This window comes from Caretta caretta, chromosome 27 (genome assembly GCF_965140235.1).
Source record: "Caretta caretta isolate rCarCar2 chromosome 27, rCarCar1.hap1, whole genome shotgun sequence".
Taxonomy (NCBI): Eukaryota; Metazoa; Chordata; order Testudines; family Cheloniidae; genus Caretta; species Caretta caretta.
In genome coordinates this window covers 14,386,612-14,406,066 of record NC_134232.1, presented here as the reverse complement: position 1 = coordinate 14,406,066, position 19,455 = coordinate 14,386,612, and the positions used below count along the sequence as shown (strand labels likewise).

At 63.3% G+C, this 19,455-nt stretch overlaps 1 protein-coding gene across 5 annotated transcripts; it reads left to right on the top strand.

The window, feature by feature from the left end:
- The first annotated feature begins 1,403 nt into the window (after positions 1–1,403).
- On the top strand, positions 1,404–18,097 carry HAP1 (huntingtin associated protein 1). 5 transcript variants are annotated; one of them, XM_048829946.2, is made up of 16 exons: positions 1,408–1,696; positions 6,366–6,442; positions 6,724–6,840; positions 7,189–7,289; positions 7,791–7,899; positions 8,226–8,304; positions 8,665–8,795; positions 8,941–9,015; positions 9,255–9,383; positions 9,754–9,824; positions 10,110–10,316; positions 10,918–11,231; positions 13,384–13,602; positions 14,226–14,331; positions 14,456–14,520; positions 15,970–16,062. In XM_048829946.2, exons 1-15 carry the CDS (start codon positions 1,549–1,551, stop codon positions 14,502–14,504), a joined length of 1,932 nt encoding a protein of 643 aa, XP_048685903.1. In that variant the 5' UTR covers positions 1,408–1,548; the 3' UTR covers positions 14,505–14,520; positions 15,970–16,062. The 5 variants fall into 5 exon arrangements, with proteins under 5 accessions (XP_048685902.2, XP_048685901.2, XP_048685903.1 ...); XM_048829945.2 differs by lacking the exon at positions 14,456–14,520 and having other exon boundaries at positions 1,404–1,696; positions 9,261–9,383; positions 15,970–18,097; XM_048829944.2 differs by lacking the exon at positions 14,456–14,520 and having other exon boundaries at positions 1,405–1,696; positions 15,970–18,097.
- Positions 18,098–19,455: the final 1,358 nt, after the last annotated feature.

Here is a 19,455-nt window from a genome sequence, read left to right as displayed (position 1 = left end):
TCGTAGCATCGCTGCTCTGGGACCAGCGCTCGTGAGACGGGCCCGGATTCAAACCCATGCTGCTGAGAGGAACCTGAGTGGTGGGAAATCTGGGACTTGTCTGGGCTGGGTCACAGGACCCCCCCCCCAGGAAAACACACCCCGCGCATGTACCCCCCACATTCGGGGAAAGATCGGAGCTCCTCCCATTGCCTCTCGGCCTGAGCTGGAGGCCGGAACCCTCCCCTGCTACCCTCCTTGTGTGGCCCCTGCTACCCTCAGCCCACCACCCACCATGGACTAGACAAGAGACTAGAGAGCCCCCCACCCACCGCCCTTCGTGGGGAGAGACCCCCAGGCTCCAAGTACAGGCTGGAGACTGGCATATTCCACGTGCACCCTGAATCCACAGGCCCCAGATCCCCCCAGCACCTTCCGCCCTCACAGGCTTCCCCGTCCCTCCTCCTGGCTGCAGGTTTGGGCAGGTGGGGAGCTCCGCTCCCCGTGTGCAGCCAACGCAGCAGGGGGGCTGTGAATCAGCCCCGAGCGCCCCAGTTCATTAGCTGCGCTTGAGGCAGGGATGGGGGGGCTCCTGTCATGCAGCCCGAGGGGGCGAGGGGGACAGGAGCGGGGTGACGGGCAGCAGGACTGTCTGTCCCACAGGGCCACATTCCCCCCTTCAGACACCAGCCATCAGATTTTGCCTTTGTCGCACCGAACCAACGGCTTGGGGCCCCGCACCTGCACAGGGATCCACCTGCAGGGTCCGGCCCGGGATTCCCCCTCCTCTCCCCTGGGGTCTGGGCGCAGAGAATACTATTGATTAGACACCCCTGAGCACTGGGGAACGATCCAGGGAGCAGGACCCCCCTCCGCCACAGAGCCCCCGGTCCCTCCTATGAGCCAGAAGAGGGGTCAGGTCAGGGTCAGATTTTCAAACAGCTCCGGCCGATCCCTCCATCTGTGGAGCCCTCCCGGCTGGGGACCGTTCGCACCCTGGCCTGGGGGGGCAGCCCCTGTCCCCTCGGCCCGGCTCCCAGCACTGGCCTCCGGGGGCTGGCTCTGCAGCAGGGGCTTCTCCGTCTGCAGGAGGGTGTGGGGCCAGCCCCAGCCTCGCCCGCTGCAGGGGGCGGCTCTGAGCCAGGTGCCCCTGCAGAAGGATGCAGCTGCAGAGCGACGGGCTTCTGTCAGAGCCGATCCATTCTGCAGGGAAGGGGGCGGGGAGCTCTTACTGACCCCCCAGAGCCACTCCCACAGATGCAGGCTTAACCCCAGCACTGCCCCCTGCCCCCAGGAGCCCTTTATCCCCAGCATGGCCTGCGCCTCTCGAAACAGGGCACCCTCGCTTTCCAAGGAGATGGTCTAGTCTGTGCCACTCTCCTCTGCCCCCCCCCCCGCCTGCTTGAATGGGATGTGCCCAGCCAGGTGCAGAGACAAGGGAGACCCTATAAATAGGGGTTGCAGCGGTGGGGCCCCATCACCAGGGAGTGGGAGCAGGGGAGGGAGCTGGGCTGGCTGGACACCCCCCCCCGCATCTTCCCTTTGCTCCGGGAGCTGGGGCTTGGCTGCATGTTTCCCCCCGAGCTGTGCGAGGTGGGGGGGCTCTGTGGGCCCCAGGCCATGGAGTTCTGGAGCAGCCCCGCAGCCTACGAGGAGATGCGTGGGAGCGTAGCTCTGGCCGGCCCCCCGGATCTGATTGCTAACGAGCTGGAGGAAGGTGAGCGCTGGGGCGAGGGGTGGAGGGGTGAGCCGGGGTGTGGGGGGTGCATTGACCCTGTGTGCTCTGGGAAACTGACCTTTAACTGAGTCCTACTGTATATTAACCCCCCCCCACACACACACACACGCACACTTGGCTAAAGTTAAATCCCCCAGGCCCCCTCCCTGGGGCTGTGCCGTGTGTTCTGCCCCAGCTGGGGTGGCCGCTCCTCTGGCACGGCGGGACCTGCCTGGGCATTGGCGCTGGGGCAGGCTCGCGGTCGTGCTGCGTGGCTGGCTTGTCTGGTGCCTGGTTTTCGCCCGCTGTGGGTTTGCGGTGGCCCTGGAGCGCCGGGCCCCACAGGTATTGTGTGTTCGTGGGGTGGCTGCCCGCTGCCGAGCTAGCTGCCCCCTGAGCCGGCCCTGCCGCGTGGCTCCGCTGTGCCGTGCCGGAGCCCCTCGGGACAGGGTGCCCCTGTCACTCTCCCCTCGTGGGGCGGCTTCCCGGCCCGGAGCAGTCTGTTACAGAGCGGGTGCTGCAGACGTGGGGTGGGTCTCAGAGCCCCTTGACTGCCCTGGGGTCTGCCCTCCCCAGGCAGGGGCAGGAGCCTGCTCGAGTTCGGTTGTGGCCTTACCTTCTGGTAGGGGAGGGCGGCAAACGGGGTCTGCACGGCCTGGCTGCCGGTTCCCCAAGGGTTTGCGCTGGCGGCAGTCAGGGGTGGGCGCCGGGTTGTCTGGGACGAGGTGTGTGTGGCACCGACTTGTGCTAGAGAGTAGCAGGGGCTGCGGGCTCCCCTCCTGCAGAAGGCCCCCCGGGGGGCACCAGGTTTTCCTGGACCCCCTCAGCAGGGCTGGGGGCCCCTTCCCGGGGCTGGCATTGGCAGCCAGATGGAAATGTTGGGGGGATGAGGGAGGCACCCACGTTCCCATTCCAGCCACCCGGCAGGGAGGCTGGCGTCACATGGGGCCCAGCCGTGGCCCTGGTCCCCCCTCTGGCTCACTTCAGGGTGCCCGTTGAGGGGAGACGGGGCCTGCGGCTGGAAGGCCCAGGGGTGCTGAGGGCCAGAGGACCAATGTGCTGTCAGGATGGTGCGGCGAATACAGAGCTCTGAGCTGGCGCCCTAGACCCCTGGCTGGGGGGCTTTGGTGGCGTCCCAGTGACCCCGAGAGGGAAGATTCTTTCCCCCAAAAGCACAGGGCCAGGGGCTCCTTGGGGGTGGGGGCTGGCTGAGAGCTGGAGGAGCAGTGCGGGGTTGGGGGGGGGGGTGGGGGGCAGGGCACAGCCAGGGGATGGGGCTCAGTGTCCGTCTCTCTGCATCCCCAAGCCTGACGGTTTTCTCTCCCCAAACAATGGCTGCCAAGCGAATCTACCCCCGGGGCTGGGTTCTGTGGGGCCCCCACTGCTGGGGCAGGCACCCACCCTATGCCTGGCCCGTTCCCGGTCTAACGGGGGGGCAGGTTCTGTGTCTCGCCGCGCGGCCTGCAGACCCCAGCAGCCGCCTGGCGCCCGTCACTCACTCACGCCTTAACGAAGCTCACGCTCTAATTATTTCCAATTATGGTTCAGCAGCCTGATGAGGTGCTGGGGAGGTCCCCTGCGGAGACCGAGGGCCTGCTGGGGGAGGGGGCCGACCTCTCGGATCCTGCCCCCGCCCGCCATGCGGACGTGCCAGCCCGCACGCGGGCCGGGTGTCGGGAGCAGGGCGTGGCGCCCGAGGGGGTGGGGGTGCTGGGGGTGCGGGGGCGGGATTAGCCGGGTTGTTGACAAGACAGCAGCTGGGCAGAACGGGACAGACTGTTCCCAGGCCTGGCGGGGCTGGGCATCGCCATGGCAATGCGTCGCCAATACGTCACCGCTGACCGGGGCAACGTAATGGGATTTGTGGGATCTCTGAGCTTCTCCTGCTAACCCACTTTACAGGCACCCTGGGCCCCGTGTCAGCCGGGCTTAGTGCTCTGGGTGGGGAGATCGCTTGCTGATCCTCTCACTCCTCCCAGGCAGAGTCTCCCTGCTCCTCAGGTGGGGAAACTGAGGCACACAGCTGGGATGCTTTGTGCCCAGTGCCTGCTTGGCAAGTCAGTGATAACGTTGCAAATGGAACCCAGGCGTCCTGGCTCTCGGTGCCGCTCCTGTAACCCCTAGACGCCTCGCAGAGCTGAGGCTAGAACCCAGGAGTCCTGGCTCCCAGTGCCCCTCCTGTAACCCCTAGACCCCACGCCCCTTGGTGGAGCTCCTCCTGCTGTTTCTCTAGCTCGTCCCTGAGGTAGGAGCCCAAAGTGCGCCCTGGCAGGTTTTCCTGGCGCGGTCAGTAAAGTCAGAGCCCCGGCCCCACCGCCAAGGTGCAGGCCCCTTCTGCTTCCCTTCCTCCCTGGGGCGTCTCTCCCCTGCGCTCAGCTGAGTCCAGCCTCCCTGCTGCTGCTTAGGAAGGGCCCGAGGACACGCTGGTGCCGCTTAGTGTCCGCACGGCAGGCAGCTGGCTGTTGCTTAGGCAACCTGCCCACGTCTGCCTGGGCCCGTGGCAGCTTGCAGGGCTGGTACTTGGCTGGCACCTCTCCGCTCTGCAGCGGCGTGGGGTGTCGCCCCACGCAGGAGGGGAGCTGGGCAGGGGGCTCAGTGCAGCAGGTGCCAGAAAGGGGCAGATCGGCCCTGGCTGGCTCGTGCGGAGACCCAGCAGGGTGTAGCCGAGGGGGTGTCTCATGGGGGGTTATGCCAGGGGTCGGTCGGTCTGCCTGCCTGTGGGAGTGGGCCGTTCTGTGGTGCAGCAGGATAGGGAGAGGTGGGTCTCTGGGTAGTGGGGGTGGGGAGAGCTGGGGACTGGGAGCCAGGACTCCTGGGTTCAACTCCTGGCCACTGACTCTGTGTTCCCTTGGGCAAGTCCAGTTCCCTGTTCGGTGCCTCAGTTTCTCCATGTGCAGAGCAGGGCCAATCCTGACCCAGCCTCCAGGGAGTGGAGCCTCCCGAACTCCTTGCGAGGGCTGGGAGACCCCCACCACGGCCGACGCTGGAACAGAACGGGGAGGCACTTGCTGGGGAACGGTCTGTGCCCCATGTGGCTGAGGGGAGGCTATGGAGCCTGCTCCCTGCCTCAGTTACCCTTTGGCCTCTGCTCCAGCCCCTTTGTGAGCCTGGCGCTCCCTCGAGAGCTGAGACCCTCTGGAGGCCAGGCAGTGGGAGCCTTGTGAGCAGCTGGACGCATAGAGTCCTGCCTGGTGTTCCCGGCTTGCCTGGCAGAGCAGGCCGGGTGAGAGCCCATGGGGCTGGCACAGACCCACGAGCATCCCTCTCCAGCTGCAGGGGCCCTCTGGGGTGGGGGAGCTGGGCTGTGGGCTGGGAACTGGCTGTCTGTGTCCATTGCACCCATCCCACTTGTCCTGAGCGGAGACGGGCAACGGAGTTGAACTTAACCCTGCAGGAGCTGGGCTGGGACCTGCCAAAGCTCATTGCACTAGTGAGCTGAGCCAGGTTGGAACCTGGGTGAAGTCTCCTGGCTGCCCCTGCCCACAGCTCCGGGGGGAAACACGGGCAACTGATCTCCTGGGGGAGGTGGGAGATTGGAAGTGACGTGGCCTGGCGAGCCTGGCTGGTGGAGCCGAGCAGTTTCCAGCTTGGGCCTGTGCTGGGATCTCGCTTCCAATCCTGTCTCCATGGCCTGGATTTTTCCATTCCCTCCGTCCCCACGGAGCTCAGTCTGAGCGGTGTCCCGCAGAGGCACGGGGCTGGGGGTCAGCGTGGCTGATGGGGAAGGGGCTGAGCGCAGTATCTGGATTGTGTGGTCACCAGTGAAGTGTGTGTGGGGGGAGAACATTAAGGGGGGGCTGGGAGGTTCTGTTTAACTTTGGGCTTTGCTAAGGCCTTGGCAGGTGGCTCCTGCCATGACCCCTCTGCTCACTACCTGCCTGTTGGGGACCCATCTCCTTGCCCCCCAGAGTCAGCGGCCCCAGGGTGTGAGGGGTTAGATCTTTGTACAAGGATCTGTCTGAACCTGACACGGTGGTTCCCAGTAGCCACGTCTAAAGTGTATTCCCTGCCAAGCTCTTGGCCTTGATGCTGCCTTGTAGCAGTGAGTTCCACAGACAAACAGTGCGTTGCACAAATAACGCGCTCCCTCTCTTCAGTTACAAATGTGCTCTCTGTCTAAGGCACTTGTCTGGGCCCCGTTCTCATGGTGTCTGAGCACAGCGCAATCTTCATTGCATTTATCCTCGCAGCCCCTGCCCTGGCAGGCAGGGCACCGGGCCGTTCTCTCCATTGGACAGATGGGGAACTGAGGCACAGAGAGGTTAAGTGTCTGGACCAAGGTGTCACAGGACTCTGTGGCAGAGCAGATCCCCCAATCAGTGCTCTAACTACTGCACCACCCTTCCTCCCTGTCAGCTCCACTGAATGCCCCTTGCTTCTAGAGTGCTGTAGGCGAGCGCTGGCTTCCCTTTCCTTGTTCCAGAATGCACCCCAGGGATCAACTTCCTGCCTCTCTGGGCACTCCTGCTCCTGCACGTCCTGTCCTACAGCTGTAGCCTGCAGTGGCGGGGCAGCTGATGGCTTGACCCCAGAGGTGGCTGCATTTCAGTGGCAGGTGAAGCCACCCACCAGGGGAGCTAGGAGGCTTGGTAGTCCTTGGATGAAGAGGGCTGGTGGAGCTGATGTGACGGGGCAGGGAACCAACCCTCTTTCTTTCTTGCTCTTTCAGTCCTCTGTTCCGAGCGGGTAGGCAGGATCACAAAGACCTACCATGATCTTGACGCAGTGACCAACCTGCTGGAGGAGGTAAGTGGAGCTGCTTCCCCCTCCTTGCCTGAGGTCTCTGCTCCTCCCCAGAGGTGGTGGCAAACTCACAGTGCCCTGCTGTGTCAGAAATGCCACAAGACGCTCCTGGCTTGGGATAAGAGGGCCCTGGGCATGGGGCAGCAGTTCTGGGAAGGTGGGCTGGAGACTGGTCAAATCTGGGTGGGGAGGGAGGAAGTGTGTAAGGGGGCGAGGGGCCAGTCTGGGGTGGGGTGGGCTGGGGTGCCTGCCCCAGTTGACAGCAGCCTGTCTCCCCCCTGCAGAAGGAACGGGACCTGGAGCTTGCAGCCCGGATCGGGCAGTCCCTGCTGAAGCAGAACCGGAGCCTGATGGAGCGCAATGAGCTCCTGGAGGAGCAGCTGGAGCTGGCCAAGGAGGAGGTAAAGGCCCCCCCATGGGCTTGGGTGGGAAGCAGGGCCCTGGCACCTGCACCCGCTGAGCCCCCATGGCTCCACGTACTGGCCATTGAGCCAGCTCCCCCTGCGAGCCTGTCCCAGCCCTGCCCCACATGGGCAAGAGGCGCTCGGTCCCATCCCATCTGCATCTGATGGGGGGGCCCCTGCACTGAGCCCCTCTAAACTCCCCCATGTATTGGTAGCACCCTGGGCTGAAGTCAGGCTGGAGACCTGGCCCAGCTGCTTCCCCCACATGAGTGGGAGCCCTCTGGGGACTCTGCCCAGCCTGTCTCACCCCCGGTTGTGCCCAGTTTCCCCTCTTGTCCCCCCCAGATTGCCCAGCTGCGGCACGAAGTCTCCATGCGGGATGACCTGCTCCATCTCTACACCAACACCGTGGAAGACAGTGAGCCGGCCACAGCCACTGCCACGCCGTGAGTGACCCAGGGGACTCTGCTCCCATCGCTGGGGGGAGACTCTGCCCTCGGCTGGCTCGGGCCTCGCTTGCTCCACAGAGCCGCGTCCTGCCCGGGCCGGAGCTGGGCCCCCAGATTTGGTGACTGAGCGTTAAAGCCTCCGGTCCTGGAGCTGCCCTCAGCTGGGACCGGCTCTCTGAGGGGCAGCTCCTGGGACCAGGGCGGCTCTGCCCCCTTCTCCCCTGAGGTGGGTGCAGGAAGGGCCTTGGGTCCCTTTTCCTCCTGCCTGGTGGATGGGGCCTGGCCCGTCTCCGGGTGGCGCTGGGGGTTTATGGGCCCTCTCTCTAGGAGGCCCAGGGAAAGCTGCATCCTCCCAGGGGCGGGAGTTATGGAGGGGTACGGGCTGCTGCCCTGCCCAGCGGCGATGCTTGGGAGGGGCTGGGCGGCTGCTCCCTGCCCCAGTGGCAGAGGGTGTCGGGTGCCTGGGCTGCAGCTGCTCACGGCCCCTCTGCCCCACAGGCTGCGACGGAACGAGTCCTCGCTGTCCCTGCAGCAGTATGTCCAGTACGACACCCTGCAGCAGAAACTCAGGGGCCTGGAGGAGGAGAACCAGAAGCTGCGCTTGGAGGTGAGAGCTGGGGCAGCCCGCTCTGTGCCAGGCTGGGCTGGCGGGGGGGGGGGGGGGGGGGGGGAGCCTGCTCTGTGCCAGGCAGCCAGTGACCTGGCGAGGGGGGATTCTTGGCCTGAGGGATCTCTCTGTCCCAGCCGCTCTCCCTGCCCGCCCTGGCTGGCCGCTGGGGGCCCCTTTGCTCCTGCCCTGGTGCTGGGGGCAAGCAGGGGGCTGTTCCTGATCGAAAGCCCTGCAGAGTCGGGCCATGTTGTGGAGCCGTCATGGGGGTGCGGGTGGGGGGTCTGGTCACCCCGTAGCTAATGCTCCTTCTCTCTCTTTCCCAGGCCACCAGCATCGCCTCGGAAACCTTCCAGTACGAGGACCAGGAGCAGCAGCTGATGCTGGACTGCGTGGAACAGTTCTGTACGTCGGCTCTGGGCTCCTCTCCTCCCGGGCCCTGCCTGGGCCTGGCCTGTGGGGGGGCAGGGGGCTCTGTGGGGAGGGGGCTGCAGTGGCCTCCCTTTGGGTGCCAGTCCCCGCACGGCAGTGAGCTCTCCCCAGTTCAGACACCGGAGACTGGGCGCCAGACACGGGACCCAGGTCTCCATGGGGCACGGGACCCAGGTCTCCATGGGGCACGGGACCCAGGTCTCCATGGGGCACGGGACCCAGGTCTCCATGGGGCACGGGACCCAGGTCTCCATGGGGCACGGCTGGGCTGGGTGGGCGCCCCCCCGGGCCTGGCTCCCTGCGTGGTGGCTAACCTCCTGCCCCTTCCCCCAGCTGAAGCCAGCCGGCAGGTGGTTTCTCTCTCCGAGGAGCTGGCCCGCAAGACCGAGGACACGGCCCGGCAGCAGGAGGAGATCAGCCAGCTCCTGGCCCAGATCGTGGACCTGCAGCAGAAGTGCCGCATGGTGAGTGCTGGGCCCGGGGAGCGCCCTGCGTCTGGCTGGCTGCCAGGCCTCTCCCTGGAGGGGGGCAGCCCAGCTGGAGCAGCCGGGGAGGAGGGTCGGCGCCAAGGGAGGGGGCGACTGCAGCCCTGACCCCGTGTCTCCCCAGCACGGCGCGGAGGTGGAGGAGCTGCAGCAGCATCTGGCCACGACGAAGGAGGCTCAGCAGAAGCTGCGCACTGAGGTGAGCCCCGGAGGGGGGGGGGGGGTGCTGGGCCCCCAGCGCTCAGCCGCTGCTGCTCCATCCACCGGCCTGATCCCTGGCACCCACGGGCCCAGACTCGCTCTCTGCCGCGCTGCCCTTAGCAGCAGGGCAGGGAGTGCAGAGCATGGGACGTGGGTGCAGCTGCCATGCTGAGGGCAGTGGGGTGCCAGGCCCGGCTCCCCGTGCCCTGCCCTGACCCCCGTCCTGTGCCCGGGTAGCTGCAGGACCTGCAGGAGAAATACGCCGAGTGCGAGGGCATGCTGCACGAGGCCCAGGAGGAGATCAAAACCCTGCGCACCCGGAACCTCCCCAACAGCACCCTCAGCCGGTACAGCCTGCTGCCCGTGGTGAGTACGGCCGCGGGGCACCCGGCTGCGCCGCGGGGGGAGGCTCCCATCCTGGGCACTGCCACTGTCCCCATGCGTGGGTCCGGCAGTGCTGGGCGTGTTGGAGCTGCGCTCCTGGGTGCTGCCACCCTGGGGGGAGCTGGGCATTGTGCCACGTTCATGAATGGGCTGCCTGGGCCTGTTGCACCAGCCCCGGGGGAAGCCGGCATGGCCCTGCCTTGCAGGGAGAGGGAGGGATGCGTGAGCTGTGGCATGTTGAGTGCGTCTGTGCTGAGCTCTGGGCACTGGTGCCCATGGGGTGCCTGGCTCCAGGCTGCTGGTGTTTCCCCTCGCTGGCCCCACTGAGACACCACGTGCTTTCTGCCTGCAGGACTCGCTGGCCGCGGAGATCAAAGGGATCATGAGGAAAGGAGCTGACAGCTCACCCTCCTCAGAGTACAAGTGAGTCTCCCCCTTGCTGTGGGGCTGGGGCTGGGGGGCAGGGGAGCCGTCTGGCCACCAGGGCGCAGTCTTAGCTACAACTCATGGGACCCAGCGAGCCTGCCGTGTCCGGGGGTGGGGGCCCTGGGTGGACCCATATAATGGATGGGGGTTGAGGGGGTGTCCCCTGGGTGCAGATGAGGGCTGGGGTGGCCAACCCCCCCATGATGCTGTCTGGGGGAGGGGGGGCCGGGCAGGCGGGCCCCCGGGGGAGGGGAGCCCGCTGACGGGTGCTGTCCCGCCCAGGAGCTACAAGCGGGCCTTCGAGACGGTGAAGGTCGTGAACCAGGCAGTCAAAGCTAAGTCGCGTGCGGAGTCACCCCAGAGCCTGCCCGGCTCCAAGCCTTCCTCGGCCCTCCCCTCGGCAGGGTGCAGCCAGGTCAGCACGCCCCGCACCAGCTACTACGGGTCAGACAGCGCCAGCCTGGCACTGGAGAGCCTGGAGAGCGCCCTGTAAGTGCCCCTCCCCCACACTCGGCCGCTGGGAAGGCGGGTGCCATGCATTGGTGGGGTACGGTCAGTCGGGGCTTCCACCCTTCCCCCTCCCGAAAGATCTGTGCTGGGGAGGGACACCGGGGGGCTGCAAACAGCCACACTCAGCCCATACCTGATCTCCGCTGGACTCTGCGGAGAGATGCTCTCCTGGGGAGGTTTATGTAGGGTCTCCTTGTTGATGATCATACTGGTGTGTGAGGTCTGGAGCAGGACCCCCGATGGGGGATTGGAGCAGCGTGGCTGGGAACGTGGGTGGGGCCAGCCATGGCCCGGTGGGATGTAGCTGGTGTGTGAGATCAGAGCAGGTGGCCCCCTTGGCTATGGTGCCAGGACCCAACCCAGCAAGGGGCTAATGGAGATGAAGGGTCTATCCCATAGATGACTGTGCCCTAGTCCTCTGAGCCAGCTTCTCACCTCTGTGGGGCACAGCCCTGGCACAGTGCCCCTTGCTCTGGGGTGGTGCTCAGGGGGCATGGTGTGACCCTCCTCAGGGCACACCCAGCTGCAGGGCTGAGCTTCCAGGGCCGTCCTAACTCTATCTCCTGCTTCCCCGTGGCAGAGGCGAGGAGAAGCTGCGAGGCACTCCGGGCACCCCGGGCAGGCACGATCTGGAGGCCGCGCTGCAGCGTCTGTCCGCCCGCCAGGAGAGCCATGCCTCGGAGCGCTCCTTCTTCGAGACGGAGCGCGAGCAGAAGCTGAACCAACTGGCCAGGGACGTGGAGAGCTCCAGTGGGTTCCTCACGCCCAACGACAGCATCCTGTCCACCGGCACCAACTACTCTGGCAGCTCGGAGCACACCGGGGCCTCCGGCTTCTCCCTCGGCTCCCTCTCCTACCTGCCGGACAAGCTGCAGATCGTCAAGCCCCTGGAAGGTGAGTGAGGGGAACAAGCAGGCCTGGGGCATCTCGCACAGAGGGTGGCCCCAGGGCAGGAGGTGAGGAACAGGCCAGGTTTGGGCTCAGGCCCAAGGGGAGCCGCTTGGAGGAGCCGCCTGCGTCAGCCTTGGGAGTTAAGTGTTGTATTAACTGAAATGGACTAACTGGGCCAACGGTGTTGCATAAGCCAGTCACTGGACAGCGTTAAACAGCCATGAATGAGGTCCAGGGCTGGGCATCCGGAGTCCGCAGCCTGCGACGCACACGGGATCTCTTTTGGGGAAAAGGCAATATGCCACATTTATTGGGAAAACAACAATTCACACACCCACACCACACACCCACATGTCGATGTTATAGTTACCAGTTTGGATCCATCTAGTGGCCAGCTCGGTTGATCACAGGTAGGGAGGAGCTGGGTTCTGTCTGTCGCGACAAAATGCTTTGGGGAAGTGGCAGGACAAACCCAAAGTTTTATGGCAAGGTACCTCGTGTTTTTTTAGTGATTTTTTAAAATTTTTTTAAAATTGGGACTAATGAGTTTTGCATCATTATGCTGTAATTGTTTGAAGAGTACTTGGTTTGGTTTTTTTAATTTTTATTTTTTAAGTTTTTTAGGGAGTTATCCTATGCTGGTTTTGATTACAGATCTTTTGTCCCCATTGATAGGTGCCTGTTTTATTTTTAGAGTCATTAATTTGCTGCCATCTGACATTTCAATAGGGGTGTGTTGCAATCTCCTGGCACCCTTACGTTTGTCCTCCGTTCCTCCCTAGAACATCTGGTCCAATGATGGCCTTCACACTTATCTTTTAACACACACATTCCTCACTCTCACACAACAGAATAGATTTACACAGAACATTTGAACAGGAACATCAAATTGCAATGCAAGAGAAAACAATCACTGCATTCTTTTACTTATTTCAAAATGCTAAACCTACAACAAAGTGGTGACCCTAAAAGGTCTGTTACTGCCTCAAAATCAGCTCAGAGACCGATTCTGGCTGATGCATCTCTACCAATGGCCCATTAGGCCATTTCTTCCTGCTTTCAGAAAGGGGGGCTGGCAGGATATGGTCAAATCTTACATCAATACATTGAATACATGCTACATTCTTCTTTATCCTTCATTCTAAAGTATACAAAATACAAACATAAAAATCCTCCTACTACAGGAGAAGACAAACCGGTTAAAGCCTCTGACGTGGAAGGGGTCAGTGAGGTGTTCAGTGGAACATTTTTTGTTCTCTCCCTTTAGCTGGGGAGTTCTAGCAGGAAACCCCCCTAGTGCGGCAGGGTCTCGCTGGTTAATGCCCCTCCCGCAAGGGAGGAAGGCAGCAGCGAGGAGCTGAAGCTTTCCTTGTGGCTGCTGTGAAAGTCCAACCCTGTTTCATCCCAGGAGGCGTGGGATTCAGCTGGAGCCGGGAGAGGTGGCGATGTCTCTGCCCAGTCTGCTCAGGGGGTCTCTGCATTAAGATGCAGATGGCCAAGGGTCCCTGGAGAGGGGGTGTGGGGGGGGGCATGTAGCAGCCATAATGGTGAAGCTTGCATCAGGAGCCCCTCTGTTCTCTTGTCTGTCTTTGAGGCCCCAAAGAGCATTTGGGGCGGGGGGGGGGGAGAACAGCCTGTCCCCTTATTTGTCCCATACTTAGGCCTAATACCCAGCACCCCAATTTTGGGTCCTTAATTTCCAGTTCCACCATCTTGTTTTTACCAAGCCCAGTTTCAACAGTCCTTGAGGTCTGGCCTCAGGCCAGTCTCTGTCTCCATGCCCCGCCCCCCCCGGCCTTTTCCCATCACCATTCAGCCATTCGGTTACCTTTATGAACTGTCCCTCCCTCCTCCCAGCTGAGCTCACCATTTAAGACCCAATTCTCCCACCAGTGTGTCTGCCCCCCCGCCCCAGGAGCCAGCTGGGGTGATGCTTGGCACTGTGAATGCTGCTGCCCTCCAGGGGCTGGGCAGAGCCGCATCACCGCTGCTGGGGTCCCCTGCATGGCAAACGTGGGACATTCCCCCGCTGCAGCAGGTGGCTTGGCGGGCTAGAGCCCTAGCGATGTCCGGCAGCTCTGGGCACTGGGGCCCCTGGCAGCATGGGACGGAGCGAAGGGCTGGAGATCTGCATGGTTGGTGTCTCTGTCCCCAGGCTCGGTGACTCTCCACCACTGGCAGCAGCTGGCGAAGCCCAACCTGGGCGGGATCCTGGACCCCCGGCCTGGTGTGCTCACCAAAGACTTCCGGCAGCTGGACGTAGACCTGGAGGAGGTCTACAACCTGAATGACCTTGAGGAGGATGACGTGGACCTGAGTATGTTCCCGGCACTTGCTGCGTCCACGCCTTCCAAAGCCAACGGCTGCTCCAGTGGTGAGCCGGGGCCGGGGTGTGTGTGTGGGGGGTTGAGCCTGCCCTGACGGGACCCTGAGCCAGCAGCAGGCAGGTATCAGCCTGGCCCTGCCTGGCTAGCAGGACTCTCCATGCCCCCTGCTGGGGTGCAACAAGTCTGGCGTCCTTTGCTCCAACCCATCCAGGTGCTCCCAGGACCCCTGCCGCCGTGTCTCTTTCCCATGTCTGTCTGCATGTCCATCTTGTCTCGGTCATCTGTGTGTGGACGCTCTGTGTCTGGCTTTCTCTCCAGTCTCTTGCTGGGCAGCCCAGGGCCCGAGAGACTTTCTTGCCACAGTCCCTGTGAGGCGCTCTGGCCGCCCAGGGAGCTGCTCTTGTTCAGCCTGGTGTGTACAAAGGGGCCCTTGGTCTGCTGTGCGGAAACATCAGCCTTGGTCCTCAAATCTGCCCCCGGCTGGGGTCCCCCGGGAGCCCTACAGAGCCCACCGGGGTCTCCCTGCGCCCGTTCCCTGCTGACTCACTGGGGGCCTGTGTCGTGCTGTAGTCAGAGCCCTGGGCCCCTGGGTTTTGTCTCTGGTGCCCAGGTCGGTCGGTCTGTCCATCCCCCACCCATACATTAACCCCGTGTCTCCTGTCCGTGCCAGTGTTCCGCTCCTCCATTAACAACCTCCCCCAGACTCCATCCACCTTCACCATCACCACCTGCCGCATCCTGCACCCCAGCAAGGAGATCACCATGGTGACGCCCAGGTAAGGCGGCCAGGGCCCTGCCCTCCCATCCCCATCGTCTCCCTGTGAGCCAATCATCCCCTCTCTAACCTGTCTCCTTTTCTCCCCCCGCCCCCCGGGCTGCTCCATTGGCTCCTGGTTCTAGGCAGCGACACTCCTGGGGCAGGCGCCTCCTGCAGCCCCTGACGCTCTGAGGGGCTCGGTGCGAACGTAAGAGTCCCCGTATCACGCTGGCAGAGCCGGGCACGGCAGCCCCACAGACACTGAGCGCGGGGGGCGTGTGCGCTGCAGGAAGGATCCCTCCAGCTGCCTGTCTGGCAGGATCCTGGGGGCTTACAGAGCAGGGAGCAGCTGTTGGGAGGTGACGAGGGGGCTCTCGCCAGCTGGCCCCTGCTCTGGGTCAGGACTACACCGTCCCCCAAGTCTGCCCCCCTGCAGGCTGCGAGGTGTGAGTGGGGTTACCGCTGGACTGCAGAGGCTGGCCCAGGCTGCTCTTCCCTATGTGCCCCACTGCATCCCCCACAGCTGTGGGGGGGATTCGTGCCTGGCTTGATTCCCAGCTGCACTTGGGAACTGGCAAACCCGGGCGTCCCTGTCGTGCCGGCTTCTTGCTAAGAATCCCCACTCCCTAATGAACCAGTGGGTGGCTGCTCCTGGTGGGCTGACAAGCCCGGCAGAGCTGGGCCCGGCACTGGAGCAAGAGGGAACAGGCACCTGTTGCCTCCCATCAGATGAAGGGGTTTCTGTGCAGCCCAGATGCTGCTTTAGGAGTCGGATCTCTGCAGAGACCTGGCACTGACTGACATGAATGAGCAATTGGACATCAGGAGCCAGACCCCCCTGGGCTGAGATTCCCAACTTGCCCGGTGCCCTGGCACTGCCATGGTCCATGTGTGTAGGTCGAGCCCCTTCTGCACGTGGGGGGAGCAGCCTGGGTCCAGCCTCTGCCTCTGGGGAGCACCAACTAACCCACTAACCAGTAGCTGCCTGGGACACAGGATGTGCCATTAACCCCCCTCCCTTCTCTCTCTAGGCCTAAAGAGACTAACATGGCTGCACCAGGCAGGAGGTGCTGCCCTACCCTGGGCAAGGGGGGTCCTAAACTTGCTGTGGGCTCGCAGCACCTTGTGTGACTTGGCTAAGGGGGGGGTGTTGGCTGCCGCAGGTTAATGGTAAAGGATTCGTTAAGTAAATGAGCTAACTGGACCAGTGCCTGGAAAGAGGAAGCTCCTTGCCCTAGGGCAGAGCCAGGGACTCTCCAAACAGACCCAGTCACTCCGTCAGTTCTCTCCTGGGGCTGCACCGGGGGCAAATCCCTTCAGTGCTGGCAATGGGCTGGCACTGGGTGGAGCTTGGCTGGGTCAAACTGTTCACACTGCGCTGGGCAGGGACCCCGTGGCACCTGGACAGTCAGGGCCCCTGGAGGCTCAAGATGACTCAAGGTCCCAGAGCAAGTCAGGGACAGAGCCAGGAGTAGAACCCAGGAGTCCGGAGCTTGGCCCAAAGCACAGAGCTTTGGGGTGGGGGCATGCCAGAGGTCAGGGCACTGGGGGGGAAGCTCAGCCCAGAGTGAGAGCTCCTCTTTCCTAGGCCAGGCCGGGCCTGTGGGCCTGCCACCTCCTTGTACTGACCAGCTTTCTCCCCTCTCTCCTCCCCCAGTCTTTATAATACAGTCGTGCCCTCTTGTGGACCCTTTGAGAGGCTGAGTGCCGCCGGCCCCCTGCCCCAGGCTCCGGATCCTGGCCCCAGGCCGCTGGCTGCGCCTCTCAGGCTTGTCACTCTGCTGCTGGAGCACGGCATCTCCGCCTCGGTGCGAGCGAGCAACGCCCTGGCTGCGCTCCGGGCGCCGGAGCCCCCCTCCTGGCTTTCCCCCTTGAGGGAGCAGTGGGACAGCCTGGGGGGAAGGTCTCTGGGCAGCTCAGGCTTGGCTCAGCCTTTCCCTAGGGCCGCCGGGCTGGAGGACGGCGGGGCCCCTGGGCCTAGCGGATCCCAGAATAAGAGCAACATCTTCAGCTGGAACCTGGTGGAGAAGCTGAAGAGACTCAGGCTGGACAACGTGGTGGCCAGAGGAGAGGCCTCCTTCCGGGGCGCAGAGGAGGCCAGGCAGCCCGCTGGGACACCGGCCGCCACCCCCACACGGCCGTGAGCTGGTTCTTGGGACTCTGCTGCTAAGGGGAGCCCCTGAGCCTCCTGGTTGGGACATGACCCCTGCAGAGCAACGTGGGCCTCCCCATCACCCCCTCCCCAGAGCCCTTTCCAGCCAGGAGCCAGCTGTGGGGGGGAGATGATCCCTCCAGGTCTTGGCTGCTGGCGGGAGCTGGACTCTGCAGAGGGATCTGCTCTGTTGTCTCTTAACTTATTTCCAGGCACTTAGTGGGTCCCCTGGGTAGGGGCCCCCCACAGGTGATGCGGGTGGGGTGACCATTTTCTGAGTGGCAGTGACAACCAGTGCATCAGTGGCTGCCGTTTAATTGGCACCTTGGCTCTCTGCCACTGACCTGGGCATAGGGGACGTGTCTCCAGGGTGGCTCAGGCTGCCCCATGACAAGCCCCCCGTCCCTCCCTCCCCCAGGTGCAGCAGGTCTCCCGTGTGCCCCATGCCAAGGGGGTGAGGCCAGGGACACTCTGCTGAGCTGGAGCTTAGCTTTGGGCTGGGAGGTTGGCTCTGGTCTCTTCAAAGCAGGTGCTTGGACTGGGTCCTTCCCCCAGCATTAGCATGGCTGGGGGAGCACTGAGTGCACATGGGGGCTGGGGGACTCCTGGGGGGCTGCAGGGCAGCTTGTGCTGCCTGTCACATCTTGCAATGATCCACTGTCCTGTCCTTCTCCAGACACACACCCCCTCCCCCCCAGGATGGCAGCATCTCTGCCTCCGCTGCTCCGGGGGCGTCGTGTCAGGATCACAAAACTAGGTCTGGAAGCTCGGGGGCCGAGGGGCAGCAGCTCTGGGGAGGGAAGCTGGCACAACCCCTGCTCCTAGGGGCTCTAGCCCCCTCCCCGAGCCCTGAATGTGTCTTCAGCCGCAGCAGGCGGGCACAGCTGGGGGTGGGGGGGTATCTGCCCCTGGAACCGCGGGCAGGGAAGGGGCTCAGGTCTATGGTTTACATGTAGGTGGTGTGGGTGGCTCCCACTGCTGCCAGGTCTCCCCCCTACACCCCCATTCACTCTTAGCCGAGTGCAGCGGTGGGGAAGGCCAGGTCCCGTGGCTGTCAGTGGGGGGGGGCTTAGGATCTCGATGAGGAACAAGCAATATTGTTCCAGCCAGGGAGGGGGCAGTGACTCTTATGGACAGGCCAGGCCCTCCTCTCCCAACAGCCTGAGGCCTAGGCCCTGGGGGGAGAGGAAATCTGCTCTCCTGTAGGGGCCGGGGTCAATGCAGGATGTTCTGGGCTGTCCTATGGGCCCTGCTGTACTGTTAATATTGTACAATAGCAAATGCCCAGCCCTGCCGAAGCAATTCTGGCCCGAGTCCCTGGAACTGGGCTGTACTCGACCCCAGCGGCGCATGGCCCCGGGCCGACCTGTCTTTTTAAAACACTGAGATTTTTCAACAGCTATTTTGTCTTGTATCAATAAACTAAGCTAGGGAGTGAAGGCCCCGCCCCTTCCCAGCAGGGGGCGGGGCCTGCATGCTGCTGGGGGTGTGGCTCTAGGGCTCTCCCATGCACAGCTGCTGCTCCAAGTCCTGCTGTTTTCGATAAGACTCTGCACTAGCTGGAGTTCGTGCCCCTTCCCCCCCGACTCCCCAGCTGTGTCTTTCTGGTGAAATAAACGTGATGTAATCAGAACCGGCTCTGGCCTGGTGTTCGTGGCGCCATCTGAGCGGGATGGGGGCTTGTGTGACCTGACCCCTCAAGCGACGGCTGGGCCTGCCCGTGACCAGATCCCGGCAGTGGGGAGGTCTCTGAAGCTGCCCCCATGGGCTCAGCGAAGCAGGCGTGAGGTGGGGCACGGGGGGGTCAGCTGTTTGGCTGCAGCCATTCAAAGGTGGTGCCCCTGCTGCATGGGGCAGGAGCCAGGCGTGTAGGCACCAGCCTGGGTGAACGCTGCAGGGACCTGCGGGGAGGGATAGTGCTGCCATGTCACCCCCAGGGGACTGGACTAAAGCAGCTCCCCCTGCACTGAGGGTGGCTGAGAGCTGCTTGGAGGGATTGATTGAAATACCCCTGCAAGCATGATACCCTGCGCCCTGCCCCCTGCAATTAGCTGGTCAGGACTGGCCCAGCAGCTGAGTTCTGGCATCCTCCACCCTGTCTAGGGCCAGGGGCCAGTGCTGGCAATTTTACTACAAGTCTTGCAATTGTTTTCCTTCAGCCCCAGCTCCTGGAGTCACGGGATTGTCGGGCTTTCTCACCACTCATTCTGCTCTTTGGAAGAACTTCTCCTGCATCAGGCCTCGACTAGGGAGCCCTGAACATGCAGGGCTAGTGGGCAAGAAAAGTGATGGGGCAGAGGTGAGGGCAGCTGCTGGTGGGGAGGAGCCCTATCCTGGGGTGGGGTAGGGGGGAAGCATCCCTCCCTCCCTCCCCACATCTGGCCTTGCTGCCCCAGGCTGGCCAGGGAGCTGCAGCATGACCAGACCTCACCCCCACACTGGCTTCACCTGCTGCTGCTCTCACCCCTGCCCCCCTTGGGGCTGGGACCTCTGATGCCCCTCAGCTTCCCTACCCCATCTTCACCTGGCCCCTAGGGCACCAGCTCATCCCTTTGCAGGCTGCCCCCCTGTGCCCATAGAGGAGCCTGGAGCCCCAGGCTGGACCTTGGCTTTTTAATTAAGGGGTGTGTGTGTGTGGGGGGGGGGGGGTTGATTCTCTGGTTGCAAATATTTCCCCCCCCCCCATCTATCTTCTTTATTTTTAAAGTGAGCAGAAGGGGGAGGGAGAAAGGAAGCACGGGCTTCAAAAGAATAAATTAACATAACTTACTGGGCATTGACGGGGGGGGCTGGCCTCTGCCAAGGAGGCGAGGTGGCCTAGGGCACTTGCAGTTGCCTGCCCAGGGCGAGCTGAGCCCAGCAAACACCCGCTGTCCCCTGTTGCCTCCTCGCTCCACCCTGATCCTGGGGGGGCAGAGCTGCCCATCCCCATCCCCTCCCAGGAGCAAAGCAGGGTGGGGAGTCTCTGGGTGGAAGCCAGTTCTTGGTCCC

Excerpts from the sequence above, each read along its gene's own strand:
- HAP1 (XM_048829944.2), top strand. The coding sequence starts at position 1,549 with ATGTTTCCCCCCGAGCTGTGCGAGGTGGGGGGGCTCTGTGGGCCCCAG. Across the intron at positions 10,317-10,917 it reads GAGAGCCTGGAGAGCGCCCT|AGGCGAGGAGAAGCTGCGAG; the intron begins GTAAGTGCCCCT and ends TCCCCGTGGCAG. Across the intron at positions 13,603-14,225 it reads AGCCAACGGCTGCTCCAGTG|TGTTCCGCTCCTCCATTAAC; the intron begins GTGAGCCGGGGC and ends TGTCCGTGCCAG.